General features: G+C 36.4%; 2 protein-coding genes across 2 annotated transcripts; both read left to right on the top strand.

Moving 5' to 3' along the window:
- Positions 1–4,564: 4,564 nt before the first annotated feature.
- LOC133036780 (uncharacterized) lies at positions 4,565–5,314 on the top strand. Its single transcript, XM_061113515.1, has one exon. It carries the CDS (start codon positions 4,565–4,567, stop codon positions 5,312–5,314), a length of 750 nt encoding a protein of 249 aa, XP_060969498.1.
- A 9,266-nt stretch (positions 5,315–14,580) lies between these two features.
- On the top strand, positions 14,581–15,839 carry LOC115714949 (arabinogalactan O-methyltransferase 1). Its single transcript, XM_030643712.2, has one exon. It carries the CDS (start codon positions 14,717–14,719, stop codon positions 15,593–15,595), a length of 879 nt encoding a protein of 292 aa, XP_030499572.1. The 5' UTR covers positions 14,581–14,716; the 3' UTR covers positions 15,596–15,839.
- Positions 15,840–18,408: the final 2,569 nt, after the last annotated feature.

Raw genomic sequence — 18,408 nt, 5'->3', positions numbered from 1 at the left:
ATGCCTATATCCACTGAAAGTAATTTCATCTCATTCGTAGATGGATGTACATTCAGGTGTGGATATATGAGTTTTCGTTGTATTCTTAAAACGATCACTCTAGATTTTACCTTATGCAAAAGAAATTTGAAATGTTTGAAAAATTTCATGAATTTCTAGCAATGGTGAAGGTAAGTGGTTAAAGATCTTGCGAACTGATAGGGGTGGAGAAAAAGTTAGTAGATATGCAGTTGAAAGATCATTAATTTGATTTTGAATAATATCCAAACTTACCTCCCTAGAAATTCGAGTTGCATATTGATGATTAGTTACTAGTCGTTGCCTAAATCCTTCTATGGAAATAAAATTTCAGAATGATGCAATGGTTGTATACTTAATGTAAATCATTACTAGATTCATGGATGACCTAATCGAAGTCTTAAGAAAAGCTAGAACTGCTAACCCTAGTTTGCATGTTTGTTAGCTATTCTAAGTGATTAGGGGTGGACCATCCCGTAGTCATTAGATAAGAAAGTGTTTGTTTAAACAAATACCACTTTTCTAAGAAAATGACTAAGTCTGAAAATAAAGTAGCAAATAAAGGAGATATTTTTTTTCTTGATTCCATAAGTGTTCTATCATCTTATTTTACAAGATGATCCCACTGCCTCTGTTGTCTTAACACAACTGAAGAGGTCTATACCATTTAGTTTTCTTAGACATAATTCACAGTACCTTGTTGTAGTGGGAGAGTATCTAGGAACTCACCTTCTTATAACTTGGAAGATACTAGTGATTAAAATCCATTGTGAGTTTAAACAAGTAATGGATTGTCAAGATAAGAAACTAAGAAGAAAGCCAATAGAACTATGGTTTGATCCATTCACATGGAGTAACCTAAAGTTTTCTGTTACAAGGACATGAAAGGAAATTTTTGTTCATAAGTCTATTCAATGGACTTAACAAAACTTCCTGTTCCTAGTATAATAGGTTTGAGTTTATCTAAACCTATGGCTTGTGGTATACCTGGTAATTACTTACTCTAATGCAAGCAACTTACTTTAGTAAGATGCTGGAGCATTATTCTTTCCAATGGAAATCTATAGAAGCTTCACAACTTCTTAGATATAGATTTTATTTATCTAAGGAAAAGTCTCAACTATTCCAGAGAAGATAAAGCCATGAAAGAATTTCTTAAATCAACAAGTGAGAGGTCTCAGATATGCTTTAGTATGCCTTAGACCAGACACCTGCTGTTGAGTGGGAGTAATGAGTAAGTATCAGATTAATCCAGGAGAGGAACATTGGAAGACAATCAAGTAAATCTTAAGATTAAGAAGAGGAACTATATGTTAGTCAATAAGGGTGGTTTTAAAACTCTTAGACTACACCACATCAGATTTCGAGACTTGCCCGTGTGCTAGAAAGTTAGCTGATGAGATGGTGATTACTTTGGGGGTGGAGTAGTGATTTTGGAGAAGTGTAAAAACCTATCTGAAATCTCTTGGTCTACCAGAAAGAGACTGAATGTTAAAAGTTGCAGGAAAGATACTTTTTCAGTCTAAGGAAAGTTCTATACATTTGTGGCAGTGTTCCAACTTGCCTTAACTACTAGGGTTATTTCCTGAATAACAAAAGAGTAGTTGCCCAAAAGTATAGAATCCAGTATCCCAAAAGAGTAGACATATAGAGAGGAATTTCACATTATCAAGGATTTTGTGATTAAGGAAGAGTAATGGTGGAGAAGAGGTTGTGTTTAATTCAACCTGTCAGATCCCATTACGAGGAGTATACTACTATTACACTTGATTGGTATATCAAGGTGTTAATGATTATTTGAAATGCACTTTTTGTTTTATATTAGTGCAAGTGGGAGTTTGTTGGGTTTTATGCCCTAAATAAAACTCATTTCATATAATCAGATTTACTTATTAATAAAGATCAGAAATAACATTTTATGTTGCATGGTTCACATGATTTATTTCATGATTATATGTGTATATAATGTATGAATTTTTTTTAAGTCCAGAACATATGAGTTGGTTAAAGATTATAGTGTTGTCAGCACAGTGGAATATAATCTTTATTATATGTTCAAAAGTAGATTCCCTGATTTGTCAGAACACTGGACTTAGACTGACATGGTATAATCAGCGATAGGTATTCTTACACCTTGGAAAAGTGTTATGTCCTTTCCAGGGCATTGGCAAAGTTTACCAGTATCGGATGCATGGAGTATGCATTGGAATGGACCGATATTGAACTTTGAATTAGATTTTGAAACTTACCGTAAACATCTATTCAATTCAATATCATAAGTTGATCCTAGATCACATGATCGAAATCCTGATATGGTTAGGCTCAATTTCAAGAGTATTATTCGTGTTCTTTGATTTGTTAGTTAAGCCTAGTTTTGGGTCAGGGTGATACTTACATTTTGGGAACACGGTAATACAATTGAGTGGGGGAGCGCTAACATAAATATGGAATCTATAGCTTCTATTTGGCAAATAGAAGTAAAGGATGATTTCCTTCGAGCTTAACCAAACGAAGATAAATGGTGGAGATCTCATTTCACTTAGGTGAAATATCATTTATACAGGGTTAAGTGTTTTAAGGATAAAATACATTGTAGGGTGTTACGGTAATTTAATCATGTACAGTGTAAATCATCTATATAGAGGATCATTGATCACATTAGGGTTATAACAATGGATAACTAATAACGTGTCTATATCGTGGAACATATAGAACGTTTCTATATGACTGAGAGTGCAATTCCAAGTTCTAAGTGTGGATTCAATGAGGAATTAATAAGTTAGGGAATTTACTTGGTAAATTCGGTTCGACTTATTGGAAGCTCGGTTATATAGACCCATGGTCCCCATACTAGTTGAGGCCATACTGCTTGTAAGACTCAGTTAATTGATTTTAATTAATCAATTAAAAATTCTAAAAGTTAGACTATGTCTACTTTATGAATTTTCACTAAGCAAGTGCGAAATTGTAAAGAAAAGAGATTTTAGGTTTATTTATTAATTAAGATATTTTATATGTCTAAATTAATAAATATATTAAATGGCAATATTATTTGAAAATTATTTCCAAGTTATTAAATAATTAGAATTGGCATTTAAAAAGGTTAAATTGGAAAATTGGCATTTTTGAGAAAATGGGAATGGAAAATAACAAAATGGGAAAGTTGCAAAGTGAGGCCCAATACCCTTTGTATGGCCGACCCTATGCATGAGAAATACCATTTGTAGTTTCCATTATTTTAATGCCATGCAATTCTAACCTAAACCTAGAGGGTTTTCTATAAATAGAAAGTGTTGGCTTGAGGAAAGTAAGACACACATCTTTGTTCATTTTGTTTCTCTCAGAAAAGCCTCAAACGCCACCTTCTCTCTCTCTCTCTTTTCTTCTTTGTAATTTCGAAATGCTTGAGTGATGAGTAGTGCCCACACACATCAAGTGGTATCTCAATCATAGTATGGAAGACTATGGAATTTCTGCATCAAAGAAGGAGAAAAGAAGATCCAGGTTCAGATCTTGGTGATGCTCTGCTACAGAAAGGAATCAAGGGCTAGAGATCTGAACGGAAGGAGTCATATTATTCCGCTGCACCCACTGTAAGGTTTTCTAACTTTATATGTGTTTATTTTCATTGTTTTAGAATTCATATTAGGTTGTTAATCCAACATACTTGTTAGTAAATCTAGATCCTGGTAAAATAATTTCCAACACATTTGACGTTTGATTTGTGATTATTTGTGGTCTCTCTATTTTATTTGTACATATTGATACTGTTGATGAGACATTTTATTTTTATAAAGCTAACCATGCAGGAATTTTATTAAACCAAGGGTCCTTTGATATTAGTTGTTTTCCTACTGGGCTTTATAAGCTCACCCCCTATTTTCTCCCATTCCAGGAACTCAGTTTGATGCTAGTGGATGAGGATGGTACCGTTGGAAAAGGAATGTCGTTATTAGTTTAGTCATGTTTTACTCTTTCACCTTCTATTGAGACTGATTTTGTATTTAAGAACAAATGGATGGTCTGGATGACTTAAATTAGCTATGTACTAGTTAGAAATGAGAAATGATGGATGCTAGGTATTATTTTGGTATTTTATCGACTTATTAAATCTATCTATTTGGTGATTACATAACTGTGGGGATATTACTGTTCTTTTATATTGATGAGTTGTCCTGATTTTATTACTAATATTTTCTTATTAATATAGGAGTTAATCCATATCTTTTAAATTAGTATTTTGTAATATAAATAAAATGATTATTTATAAGCTTTATTTTCCTACAAGGGTCAGAGTGTGACCTTTGACCACCCAAGTTATGGATATTACACATATGCCACAGCCTAGGGCTCGGGTCGTGACAGAAAAATGGTATCAGAGCCCTGGGTTTAATTACCTCGGAGTGTGTCACCAAATAGTTTAGATTTATTTTAAATACTAATAGTAATAAATATCTTGGTATTTATATGTATAAGGCATATTTATATTATTATTATTATCCAATCCTCACTAACTGATTAGCTTTTGGTTCTCAGACCTAAGAAAATGCCTCCAAAAGGAAAGAAGACAAGGAGAACGGTTGGAGAAGACACCCCTCAAGCTAATGTCCAACCTCCACAAGCTGAATTCCCTATGAACGCCCTTCTCGAAGCCTTAAGAGCTATTCCCGCTCAACAGATGGATCCTGCCGCTCGACAGAGTCATCATTTCCAAGTCTTTCATCGGATCCAAGTGCCTGAATTTGAGGGTGGACAAGATCCCATGGTAGCTGAAAGGTGGTTGAGGCAAATAAAGAAAAATTTCAACACAATAGGAACACCTGAGGAATACCAAGTTACTTTCGTTGTGTCCAAGTTAGAGGGTGGTGTAGCAGATAGGTGGGAGACCTTGTCCAGGACAATGGAAACTGATGGGATGACTTGGCGAGAATTTGAGGAAGTTTTTAGGGAACAATATTTTAGTCCATCTCACAGGAGGGCTCTTATTGGAGTATTTGATGGTCTAAGACAAGGGGATATGACTGTGAATGAATTTTACATGAAGTTTGTAGAGCTATCCTCTTATGCATATCCTGGTGTTGTTGATCAACCCTTGGTGATTGAACAGTTCATGCTTCGTTTGAGGCCTGCGATACGTGGTCCTATAGCCCCTTTGACCTTGAACAACCTGACTGAGTGTGTGACAGCAGCCTTGCGAACTGAGGCTCATGTAGAAGGGAATGAGAAGAAGAACACAAGCAGAGGAAGAGGAAATGACCGAAAGATGACCAAGAAGAATCAAGGACAGTGGTCCTAAGGACAACAATTTAGTGGGGGTAGCACTAGTAGTGGTTCATCTAGAAAGACTCGTAGTGGACCATACGGGTGTTTCAGTTGTGGTCAACAAGGTCACAAGAAGAAAGATTGCCCGCAACGACAACAAAGATTTCAAGCATCTCATGGAGGACCCATAGGGAGCTATGTATAGTCTACTCCTTTTCATGGACAGCCCAGGACCAACCAGTCTCAGTCTTCATCCTATGGTTTCACACCCCAATCGGGCCAGCAGTCTCAGTATCAACATCAGTTCAGGCCACAAGGTTCAGGATTCAACATGGGGTACTCACAAGGTTTCCAAACTCCTGCTCCTAGTGGGAGTCAAAGAGGGTACAATCAAGGTGGAGGGTCTGGTGCAAGTACAAGCTATCCTAGTCAGGGAAGGGGAAAGGCAAAAGCAAAGTCATCCGCTCAAGCCTACGCTCTTGGGGTTGATGATGTACAGGGTGGTGCTGACCAGGGAGTTGTTGATGGTATGGTTCTTATCTCACACTCTTGGGCTCATGTGTTATTTGATACGGGTGCATCGCATTTCTTTATATCTTTGATGTTTGCTAGTATGCTGGGTTTGAGTTGGGAAACTTTTAGTCCTACATTGCATTTGAGTGTACCTATGGGGGGACATGGTGAGGTATCCACCATATGTAGGTCAGTTTGTATTGTGTTCGAGGGACACAAGTTATCTGGAAACTTACTAGTGTTGCCTATGGGGAAATTTGATGTAATTCTTGGTATGGATTGGTTGTCTAAATACCAAGCTATTGTGGATTGTTCACGTAAAAGAGTGACTCTTCTAACCTCTAGTGGTGATTTCATTGTTTATCGAGCCAACATGAGTGCAGTGAGACAAAATCCTATCTTAAGGGCATGTTTAGGTGGAAAGAGAAACTTAGAGTGTTATGGGAATCTGTTTGCGATTGATGATGAGTCTAGGAATTTAGACCAGTTCCCTTGGATATCAGTGGTTAGTGGTTTTCCGGATGTGTTTCTAGAGGATTTACCAGGGTTACCACCTGATAGGGAGATCGAGTTTTGCATTGATTTGATTCCCGGAGCTCAACCAGTTTCTATTGCACCTTATCGCATGGCACCTGTAGAGTTGGTTGAATTGAAAAGACAATTAGGGGAGTTAATGGATAAGCGCTACATCAGACATAGTACTTCTCCATGGGGAGCTCCAGTCTTGTTTGCCAAGAAAGCTGATGGGACTTTGCGACTTTGTGTCGACTATAGAAAGCTGAATCAGATGACAATTAAAAACAAATATCCTCTACCGAGGATTGATGAATTATTTGATCAACTTGGTGGTTCAAAGTTCTTTTCAAAGATTGATTTGAGGTCAGGCTACCATCAATTAAGGATTAGGGAAGAAGATATCCCTAAGATTGCTTTCAGGACACGTTATGGACACTTTGAGTTTTTGGTAATGCCATTTGGGTTAACGAATGCACCTGCTGCATTTATGGATCTTATGAATAAAGTCTTTAGACCTTTCTTGGATAAGTTTGTGGTGGTATTTATTGATGATATCTTGGTGTATTCTAAGACACGTGAGGATCATGCTGAACACTTGACAACAGTATTACAGACATTGAGAGATCATCAATTATACGCTAAGAAAGAGAAGTGTGAATTTTGGATGACTGAAGTCAAGTTCTTGGGCCATGTAATTTCTCAAGATGGTATCACCGTTGATCCTGCAAAGATAGAGTCTATTCTACAGTGGGAAAGACCAAAGAATGTCACTGAAGTTCGAAGTTTTCTTGGGTTGGCAGGCTACTACCGTCGCTTTGTAGAGAATTTCTCACGAATTGCTATGCCTTTGACGAAGTTAACAAGAAAAGAAGTAAAGTTTATGTGGGATGATAGTTGCGAAGAAGCTTTTAGAGAATTGAAGGAAAGATTAACTTCGGCGCCTGTTCTCACTGTTCCTAATAGTGAGGAACCATATGTGGTATTCACTGATGCTTCAGGTACTAGATTAGGAGGTGTCCTCATGCAAAATGGCAAGGTGGTTGCCTATGCTTCTCGACAATTGAAACCACATGAGAAGAATTACCCTATGCATGACCTAGAACTTGCTGCAGTAATCTTTGTCTTGAAAATTTGGAGATGTTATTAATATGGCGTAAAGTTTGAGTTATACTCAGATCATAAGAGCTTGAAGTATCTTTTTACTCAAAGGGACTTGAACTTGAGGCAAAGAAGATGGGTCGAGTATATGGAAGACTATGATTTCACTTTGCAGTATCACCCCGGGAAAGCTAATGTAGTAGCTGATGCACTAAGTAGAAAACCTTATAGTACTTTGGCATGTTTGGCTCTTGAGGACTGGAAAAGGACAATCACAATGGGTGATTATAACTTGCAATACTATGAAGGGGAAGAAGTAGCTTGTATCTCTAACTTAGTGGCTACACCAATACTACTTCAACAAGTTAAGCAACGTCAATGGCAAGATGAGAAATTAAGACTTATTTGGAACCGAATCCAGGATGGTGAGCAACTAGATGGGTGGACAGTTAATGGTGAAGGGTATCTATACCATATGGGAAGACTAGTTGTTGCGGATATCCCTGAACTTAGAGAGACCATTTTGATTGAGGCCCATAGATCCAAATTTGCTGTACATCCTGGAAGTACAAAGATGTACCAAGATTTAAAGAGACAATATTGGTGGGAAGGAATGAAAAGAGATGTGGCCAGCTTTGTAGCTAAGTGTATACTATGTCAGCAAGTGAAGGCTTAGCATCAGAGACCTTCAGGTTTACTTCAACCTTTGCCTATACCAGAATGGAAGTGGGATAAGATTACCATGGACTTTGTTACTGGGTTGCCATTGACACCTTTGAAGCATGACGCTGTTTGGGTTATTGTTGATCGTTTGACTAAGTCTGCTCATTTTATTCCAACCAGGAAGGATTACAAGCTTACCAATCTAGCTCAACTTTATGTAGACAATATAGTTCGGCTACATGGAGTGCCTTCAAGCATTGTTTCTGATAGAGATCCTTGATTTACATCAAGGTTTTGGAAGGCCTTGCAACAAGCCTTAGGGACTGAACTTCACTTGAGTACTGCCAACCATCCACAGACAGATGGACAGTCTGAGAGGACCATACAGACTTTGGAAGACATGCTTCACTCTTGTGTTTTGGATTTTGGAGGTAGTTGGGGAGAACATTTGTCGCTAGTTGAATTCACATACAACAACAGCTACCAAGCTAGTATAGGCATGGCTCCTTATGAGGCCTTATATGGGAGACCATGCAGATCGCCATTGTGTTGGGCAGAACCAGATGAGCATGTCACTATTGGACCCCAGATTATCACTAGTACCACTGAAAAGATTAAGGGAATCCAAGAAAGACTTAAGGTTGTTCAAAGTCGTCAGAAAAGCTATGCCGATCTCCATCGACAGGAAGTTGAGTTTGATGTGGGTGATTATGTCTTCTTGAAAGGTACTCCTATGCGTGGTGTAACGAGATTTGGAGTGAAGGGTAAGCTAGCCCCGAGGTATATTGGACCTTTTGAGGTTATCGAGAGGATTGGGGAGGTCGCTTATCGATTAAACTTACCAGGACAGTTGGGACATGTTCATAATGTGTTCCATGTGTCTATGTTGAGGAAGTATACTCAAGATCCGTCACATGTTATTGAGTATGAGGCTATCCCTCTTCAGGAAGATGTGACTTATGAAGAGCAACCTGTCAAAATCTTGGCAAGAGAGCTAAAAGTGTTAAGGTACAGAGAGATTCCAGTAGTCAAGGTCTTATGGAGGAACCACAGAGAAGACGAGGCTACTTGGGAGTTAGAGTCCGAGATGTATATGAAGTATCCTCACTTGTTTAATTTTCAACTTGAGGTTGTACTTTAAAATTTCGGAACGAAATTTCTTTAAGGAGGGGAGAATGTAAAGACTCGGTTTGACCGAGTCAAATATTTTTATATATATATATATAAAATAATAAATAAATAATATATATGTATAAAAAAAAAATTATTATATGTAATAAAAACTGAACCCTTCGTCCCCCTCTCTCTCTATCTATATTTCTCTCTTTCTCTCTCTTTAAAATACAAAAATAAAACCCATAAACCTCCATAACCACCTCACTCCGGCGACCTATCTCCGGCCACCGCCCGACCTCACGCGCCGGACTACTCAGACCTCCTAGTGCCGGCGACCTCACCCCCCAAGCGGCGCCGCTCCTCTCGCCGCCGTTAGCTTAGGATCGCAAGTCAAAGTTTGGGGTTTCAAACTTTGAACGGGTTTTTCGGTCACCTCCGGCGTCCGTTTGACGAGAGGTTTTCACCACTACACTCAGCTCGTCGAGGAGAACAACCTACACTAAACCATTTTTCCCGGTTCGCTACTTTTTCCGGTGACATTTTTGTAGCTCCGCCCCTTTCCGGCGACTTTCCGGTGACATCGTGCACGGATTTGACAAACGGTTGGCATGGGTGTGATCTACTCGTCGAGGTGGTCGTTTTGATATATACTACTCCTATTTTCGGCGACATTTCCGGTACACCAATTTTTACCGCCACCGATTGTTAATGTGCACCGCTTAGGTGAGGCTTCGGAACCCCAAATTTTAAATATAGTCATATTATATGTCGTTGGACTCGGTTTTGAATGTAGAATGCGATAATGATAATTATTTAACCATTTGGTGGTATAGGTGAGAGTAATATGTAAGTTTGGACTAAACAATTGGAGCTCGGGACTTGAGAGCTTAAGATCGTCTTTGGAAAAAGTTTAACGACTCGGGAGAGGTAGGGACTCAACTTGATTATTGGACTTGATTTTTATATGCGTTGTATAACATTAGACATATTCCAATTTTTATGATTTACAAAATTGTTTGAAAAATTGAAAACTTAATCTGCATATTTTCTGGACTGTTCTGGGGCACTGAGTGCCAAATATATTTTTGTGTGCAAATATTTATGCAGGTTATGATTTTTGGATTTATTCAAAATACAGCTGTTATGCTGCCGAATTTTCTAGAAAATAAAAAGGAATATGTTCTTTTGTTATGCTTATTATCTGCCTGCTTTGGTTATATTGATGAGAGCCATGTTGATCATGTTCGATGCATATTGTTGTTTCACGACCTAGTCTCTGTGTCATCATAGGTAGATCAGGTGTGCACTCACCTGTAGGTGAAAGACCTAGAATCTGTATAGGGAGTGAATAAATCTGAGCCCCGATATTTATGGTGGATATCAGATGCGACTACCCGGTTTTGGATGTCGTTTTCTATGATTTGGTATTGAGAGCTAGGGGTCTAGTGGACGGTGTGATATGCATTTGACGTTTGATTTGTGATTATTTGTGGTCTCTCTATTTTATTTGTACATATTGATACTGTTGATGAGACATTTTATTTTTATAAAGCTAACCATGCAGGAATTTTATTAAACCAAGGCTCCTTTGATATTAGTTGTTTTCCTATTGGGCTTTATAAGCTCACCCCTATTTTCTCCCATTCCAGGAACTCAGTTTGATGCTAGTGGATGAGGATGGTACCGTTGGGAAAGGAATGTCGTTATTAGTTTAGTCATATTTTACTCTTTCACCTTCTAATGAGACTGATTTTGTATTTAAGAACAAATAGATGGTCTGGATGACTTAAATTAGCTATGTACTAGTTAGAAATGAGAAATGATGGATGCTAGGTATTATTTTGGTATTTTATCGACTTATTAAATCTATCTATTTGGTGATTACATAACTGTGGGGATATTACTGTTCTTTTATATTGATGAGCGGTCCTGATTTTATTACTAATATTTTCTTATTAATATAGGAGTTAATCCATATCTTTTAAATTAGTATTTTGTAATATAAATAAAAGGATCATTTATAAGCTTTATTTTCCTACAATGGTCAAAGTGTGACCTTTGACCACCCAAGTTATGGATATTACACATCTGCCGCAGCCTAGGGCTCGGGTCGTGATAGTGTATTTGGTTGCTTTTGTTTGAGCAACTCTACCGACCTTCTTGATATCTTCTTCGAGATTGATGAAATTGTCAGCTGTATTTAAAAACTCTTGAACAGTGTCTGCTGACTTGCGTTTTAAGTCTCTTCTGAGTGGACCCAAAATTGTTAGTCCATCTACCATTGCTATGACCTTGGTGTTTTTAGTGAGTTTTCTTGCTTGGTTGCCTCTAATAATTGTGCACGTAATCCTTTAGAGGTTCATTCTCTTGCTGCTTGATGTAGACCAAATTGTTGGGCTTGATTAGTCTATGCCTAGATGGGGAGAATCGATCATAGAATGCTTGCTTAAGTGTCTCCCAATAATCGACAGATCTCGAAGAAAGCTTGAGATGCCATTATTGTACTGCTTCTAATAGCGTGGCTAGAAAATTTTGACAACGAGAATCGTCTCAAATGCCTTGCAAGTCAGTTTGAACTTTAAAGTTGTGTATGTGGGAGATAGGGTCTTCTTTACCAGTGTACAAATGCCACATTGGATATTTGAATTTGAAGGGGGTCTCCAAAGCCTTGATTCGATTTGAGAGAGGAGAAAACTACTCTTGTTCTAGCCTATACTCTGTTGGCTTCGAAGTAGTGATACCATTAACTAGAGCGACAATTGTATCAAATTCAGCCCTACATACATCATGTGTGGTGGTATGCGTATCAGTTGGCCGCTTCCTATTAATATTGTTATGTAGGCTCTTTTATCTTCCAAGTCGATCAAAGGCATTGATCAACCTAGGCCTTGAGATTGTTGCTTGGTCGTATGGCCTTGTTGGCAACTACATGGATCTATCCCATATGCTGACAAAGTCGTCTCTTGAGTGTTTGCTTCGTGCTCCATCGCTCGTAGTAATATTTTGACTATTCCTTTTAAAATAGTATTCCTTGGAGTGACTGTACGGAGGGAATTGAACTGATTACTCAAGTTCAACACATCTTCATGGACACAAGGGAAGTATTTGTACTGTTGGTCGTTAGGACCTCAGGTGAAGTACCTACACCAAGCACCTCGTTCATCACAAAAATATTTCTGAGTGTGGAGTGAACTGGCATTGGATTGGATGATAAAAAATACATACAAAAAGAATTAAGGATACCCTGATAGGCATTAAGAGGCGAAATTTCTTTTTCTTACATATTAGATTTAATTTATGTAATCATGTTGAGATCTTGTGGATTATGGTTCATATTAGATTCATCTAAAATATTTTTATAAAACCTAAAATATGCTTTCTACTCTGATAGGAATCATAAAAACCAACAAACTGGATTTGGAATATTAGATGGATTCTCTTCAGTGCCCTGTTTAGTGTCCTCCTCAGATTCCTTCTCACTAGATCAATCTTCTTCGGTGTCTTCATCAGGAAGGTCAACCTCATCAGTGGTGTCACCCATTTCAATCACACAAGATGGTTCAACATTAGGCTCAGTCTCAATTCTCCTTGTGGCGAATCTTGCCATGTGAGGGTTGCTAACTAGTTTGGCTTGAGCTGTCTGCATAGTTTAGGCCATGGCAGGTAACATATTCGGTGACAGAGCAACTGTAATAGCAATCTTATCAAAAACAACCTTCGATCCACTGCCAACTCTCTTCAACTCCTAAATATGTCTGTTGTACGCCTACCTACCAACTCTCGATATAGATGAGGGGAAAATTCAGATCCACCGCTAGAACTCTTGTCTCAAGACAAGTGAGGGGAAGTCAAAGATGACTTAGAGAAATCTTCAAATAAAAGTTGAATAAGGTCTTTTTCTACCCGGTGGTCATCTCCCCAGTAGACGCCATGGTACATCTAAAAAAAAAAAAAAAAAAAGAACATGAAGGTGAGTACACCAAAAAATGCTAGTAGGTTATCCATGATGGACACACCTACTAGTACGAAAATGAAAAATAATAAAAGAAGAGAGAAATAGATTGAATCTTGGAGCTCCTAAAGCTTTACCATTATACCATAGCACTAGAACTGTTATTTTGATAATAATTAAACTATAGATAAATGTTCTAAATTTTAATTTTGCCAATTTCATTTAAGAAAAAATAAACTTAAATTTACTTTTTTTTATTTTTTTATTTTACTATTCAAAAGTAAAAAGAAAAAACAGTTACTTCTCACTCTTTTGAGTAGAGTAAAAATGTGTGAAAAGATATGGAAATAAAGGTTAGAGCCTTAGTTCAATGTATATTTCAGCACAATAGTAAAATGTCTAGATAACTTAAATCTATTTTAAAGTTACTGATAATGTCGTTTGAACTAAACCATGCAACTTCCATAGTGGTGAGAAATCCTTATATCAGTTCTCAACATCTACATTCCCAAAAACGACAATTTTCTTTGAAAAAAATTCACCTTGAAAATCACCATTACAGAATAAATATAAATAATGGATATATATATGTAAAGGAGAGACATTAATACATGTCATTTACTCATTTATTGACTATTGTACAGAACTTTTATCATGAAAGCTGCCTAAACATTCAACGTGTTCAAGAAAAAAAGAAACAAAAGGGCAAAGTACACTTCAGTGAAATCTCCAAAATAAAAATATTGTCGTTCCATCAGAAAACATCAAAAGGTCTCTCCTTTAAAAAAGTTTTCTTTATAATTAATAGAAAAAATCTGGAGCAGCAAATAAATTTCCATTGATTGAACTGGGCTAAAGATAGGACACGTGGCAATTCATTTGATTGCCGCGTCTTACTATTCATCGATTTATTTATTTATGTTATGATATTGTCAAAGGTTATAAAGTAGACAATTTTGCCTTGAAGTATGCAAGCCACCCATTTTTTTTTATTATTTAAAAATATAATTTTCTTTTACTTTCAAATTTCTAGATCTAAATCTAATCAACAGTAAACATTTTTATATAAAATCAAAAATATCAGTGAACTAATTTGGAAACATATTTCCCCAAAATAAATGGGATAGTTTTCTTTAAAAAAATATATTTTACCCCATATCATTCATATTTATTTGAATTGAAATCATTTACCCAACAAATTGTGTAATTTAAATCTGTAACGATTTTTTGTATTGTTTCCCCCAAAACAACCTACGTGACACGTGTCCTTCAATAACTATGAGTAAGGGAGTTTACTTTCTTTTTAAAAAAATATCTAACATAACATTCTTTTTCAATTTATTACTCCCAGTTCCATTTGTTTTGTTTTACGTGGTGTGACCAATCAAAACGAAGCGTTTCATGTTATAACCTAAGGGCATTGCCGTCCTTTGATCTGAACCCCTCTAGTCATCTTCAAATCTATCTATCTATCTCTCTCTCTCTCTCCTCTACTTCCCATCTCTATATATAATCGAAGAACGACAAAAAACCATACTCCCCATTCCTAAAGATATTTTCCTCCTTCTTCTTCTTCAAATGGTTATGGTGATGAAGAACAGGAATATTCTATCGGAAAAGCCATGGTTTTTCGGGTTGAGCCTGGCTTGTTTAATCGCCGGAGCGCTGCTAATCACAACGTTCTTGAAAGCGGACGAGGGGTCGCGGCTCTGCTCTCTAACGGGGACTCGAATCAAGTCTGTGGTGGCGGAGAATGAGTATGTTCCGACGGATATTCAGCTTAAGGCTATTATCCACTACGCCACGTCGAAGATTGTGCCTCAGCAATCCATCGGAGAAATAACCGTCTCATTCGACGTCCTCCAGTCACGGGGGCCTAGTAACTTCCTGGTTTTTGGGCTGGGCCACGATTCACTAATGTGGGCTTCCCTCAATCCACGTGGCAACACTCTATTTCTCGAAGAGGACCCTAAGTGGGTCCAGACCGTTCTCCAGAAAGCCCCTCAACTCCGGGCCCACTACGTCAAGTACCGTACTCAGCTCCGGGAAGCCGACGATCTACTCGCCACGTATAAGTCCGAGCCGCGATGTTGGCCGGCTAAGGCGGCGCCGCTCAAAGGAAACGAACGGTGTCGTTTGGCCTTGGAGAATTTGCCGGCTGAGGTGTACGAGAGGGAATGGGATCTGATCATGGTCGACGCGCCACGTGGCTATTTTCCCGAGGCTCCCGGTCGTATGGCAGCTATTTTCTCGGCAGCGGTTATGGCTAGAAACAGGAAAGGATCCGGTGTGACGCACGTGTTCCTCCACGATGTTGATCGGAAGGTGGAGAAGACTTTCGCCGAGGAGTTTCTCTGCCGAAAATATCTCGTCAAGGCCGTCGGAAGGCTCTGGCATTTTGAGATTCCGGCCGTTAACGTGAGCCAGGCTGCGGATACCGGTGCTCGTTTTTGCTAAAGTGCACCGATTGCGAATACAGAAATTGCGTGAGTTTATTTTATTTTATTTTGTTTTTAGTTTTTTTTTTTTCTTATAATTCTCATTTTCACGATTTTATTTTATTACTCTAATGTGCGCCTTGGGCCTATAGAGCAAAGACGGTACTTATATTTAAATTGCGGAAGTTAAATTTTTACAATGTATATGGTAGAAAGAAAGAATAATAGAAATATAGAAGCTAAAGCTTTAGCTTCATGATTAGTAATTGACTATTTATTTAATATCCAATGATTGTTTTTGAGTGTTATACAATGGGATTGGCCTGATTAGTTAATTGGTATTAATTAATTAATTAATTAATGTAGCTGAAAGAGTTACTTTTATTAATGGAGGAGAATACTGTAGTCTGTAGATGTGGAAAAATTAGTCGAAATATGATCTGATTGGAATGAAAGAATATCTTGCCGCACTCATTTGACTACAATGACTTAGAGTAGAAAAAATAGCCAAAAGTATTGGAACATTAAGTGAATTAGCCTAATTCATGGATCCACTACCACATTGCATCTATTACGAATTTGAATGAGTATTTTTAAGTCAATGAATCGGAACTAGTCTTTTGTGTCATATATTTATTCTTAAACCCCATTTGCAATCAATATTAGATATATAAGAAGTAGTTATAGGAGTGTTTTAATAGATCTACAGAATTACAAAGAAACAAATTCGAGTTTTCTCCTATACAAAAGAAAAGTTCGAATTTGTGAGTTTATTAGTCAATGGAGTAAATGATATGTGAACACAATGAAATCCATTCAAACATATCAATACTTATTTGAGTTGTTGATCCACTTATGTGTAATATTTCATGTCTATGAATGTGCAATTTTATTACTATTTTTAGTAGAGAAGAAATATTAGTGGAAAAAAAATGTAGGAGAGAGAAGAGAAAAGAAAGAAAAAAATAGATTGTTTGCTATGAGAAATGGAGAGAGACATCTATCAAAAAAAACAAAAAAACGGAGAGAAAAGAAAAGTAAAAGAAAAAAAAATTGAGATGGGATCTACCAAACTTTTTCTCCTCCAATTTGGGTGGATTGAATATTAGTCTAAAATTATTAATTTAATTTTATAAAAAACAATTATAAAATAACATTTTTTTTTTCTTTCTACTAATCAAACAACTACGAAGATTTTTTTTAGTTTTCCTTCTAATTTTTTTTCATCTCTCTTATATTTTTTTTTTTTCTATTTTCTTTTTTTATACCATTATTGTATATTATATAGTTAAGATAAGCCAAAATTCAAAATGTTATATTTTCTTTTCACAAAATTTATAAACGCTATTGATATTTTATATTTTAAAGTATATAGATGATATTTATGCTAGTTTATATGAAGTTATTAATTTTTTATATTATTTATTAAACTAAAATATATAAATTATAAAATTTAAAATTAAATAACACAAATAACAATATTACACTTATACAAGTTGAAAATTGAGTCTTGAATTTATGTGGTCGGCAAACGTTGACCCAGCCAAGCCAAAGGCATGGAGACACAACATGGACCCGTACATTACATAAATAAATTTAACAAAGGCTAAATGGCGGACAAATAAATATGGCATCAATTAAATATCAATTATAATTTCTTAAATAAATAAATAAATGAAATATCAAATATAAAACCTTTCAACCTTTTTTTATTTTTGCAAATTAAAAGTAGTGGAGGGAAACTTCAAGGCATTGTTTGCTTTTTGGGAATTGAACTTTTTTTGGGACCAATAGCTGTGCAATAGGACAAATGTTACACGTCGACGATGTCGTGGTATAATGTAATTATATTAGTTGTTAATATTTCAAGATGTACACATTTGGCATTGGCAGATCAAATAATAGCCGTCTATTTTAAGATAGAATTTCCATAACGTTTTCAATTTCAGACTACAATCTAAATCTGGGCTCAAGCTACTGGATTCAGAAGGAAATGAGAAGTTGTGACAATCAGTTTATGGAGTTAGCTAATAGAAATTATTGCATTTAATTACAAATAATAAAACTGTACCTGAAAACTAAGGAGGCGTTTGGTTGGGAGGAATGAAAATATAGGAATGGGAATGAGAATGTGAATAGGAATAGGAATGGAATGGAATAAAATTTAAAATGCATAAAAAAAATTGATAAAAAAATCATTAAATTTTTTTCCTTATTGCATTGGAATGGTCATTCATTTCTTTTTAAAATAAAATAGCCATTCCACCAAAATGATGGAAAGAGCATTCCATTGGAATGCTAGTGCAATACTTTAAAATGCAACCAAATAAAAGAATGGAATAAAAATTGTTTCATTTCCATTCTATTCCATTTCATTACCTCCAACCAAACGCCACCTAAGTTCCAACAAATAAAAATGAAAGACCTTTGGTAATGGTTGGTTTAGAGAAAAAAACAGTTGGGTGACAATTAATATCCAGTACGCGTTAATTCAATTTTTGTTTTGCTATTGATATTAGATCCATATTGCAGAGTCACATACTTGCCAGTCATGATTGGGTTTCACAATTGCTATAAATTTGTTTCTTTAATAGTTTGAAATATGCCATAAAAGGAATCTACTTTTACAATAATAACTCATGAACACGAATTTCATTTAGAGAAAAGGGTCCCCGCCAATTTGTATTTCAAAATCAATTTTGTGACATAAATTCAAAGCAACAACTTAATGCAAGTGACAGACCACAATTGCTCAAAATGGCAGGTGGAATTGGGGAGAAGTCCCCTCATCATAGCTTTTAAAGGACTAAATTGTCTAACCCATTTTAAACA

This window comes from Cannabis sativa, chromosome 4, assembly GCF_029168945.1.
Source record: "Cannabis sativa cultivar Pink pepper isolate KNU-18-1 chromosome 4, ASM2916894v1, whole genome shotgun sequence".
NCBI classification, from domain to species: Eukaryota; Viridiplantae; Streptophyta; class Magnoliopsida; order Rosales; family Cannabaceae; genus Cannabis; species Cannabis sativa.
The sequence above is the reverse complement of the archived record's forward strand: the minus strand, read 5'-3'. Positions and strand labels throughout refer to the sequence as shown.

Bases quoted from the DNA above. Each gene is read 5' to 3' on its own strand.
- LOC115714949 (XM_030643712.2), top strand. From the start codon at position 14,717: ATGGTTATGGTGATGAAGAACAGGAATATTCTATCGGAAAAGCCATGG.
- LOC133036780 (XM_061113515.1), top strand. From the start codon at position 4,565: ATGCCTCCAAAAGGAAAGAAGACAAGGAGAACGGTTGGAGAAGACACC.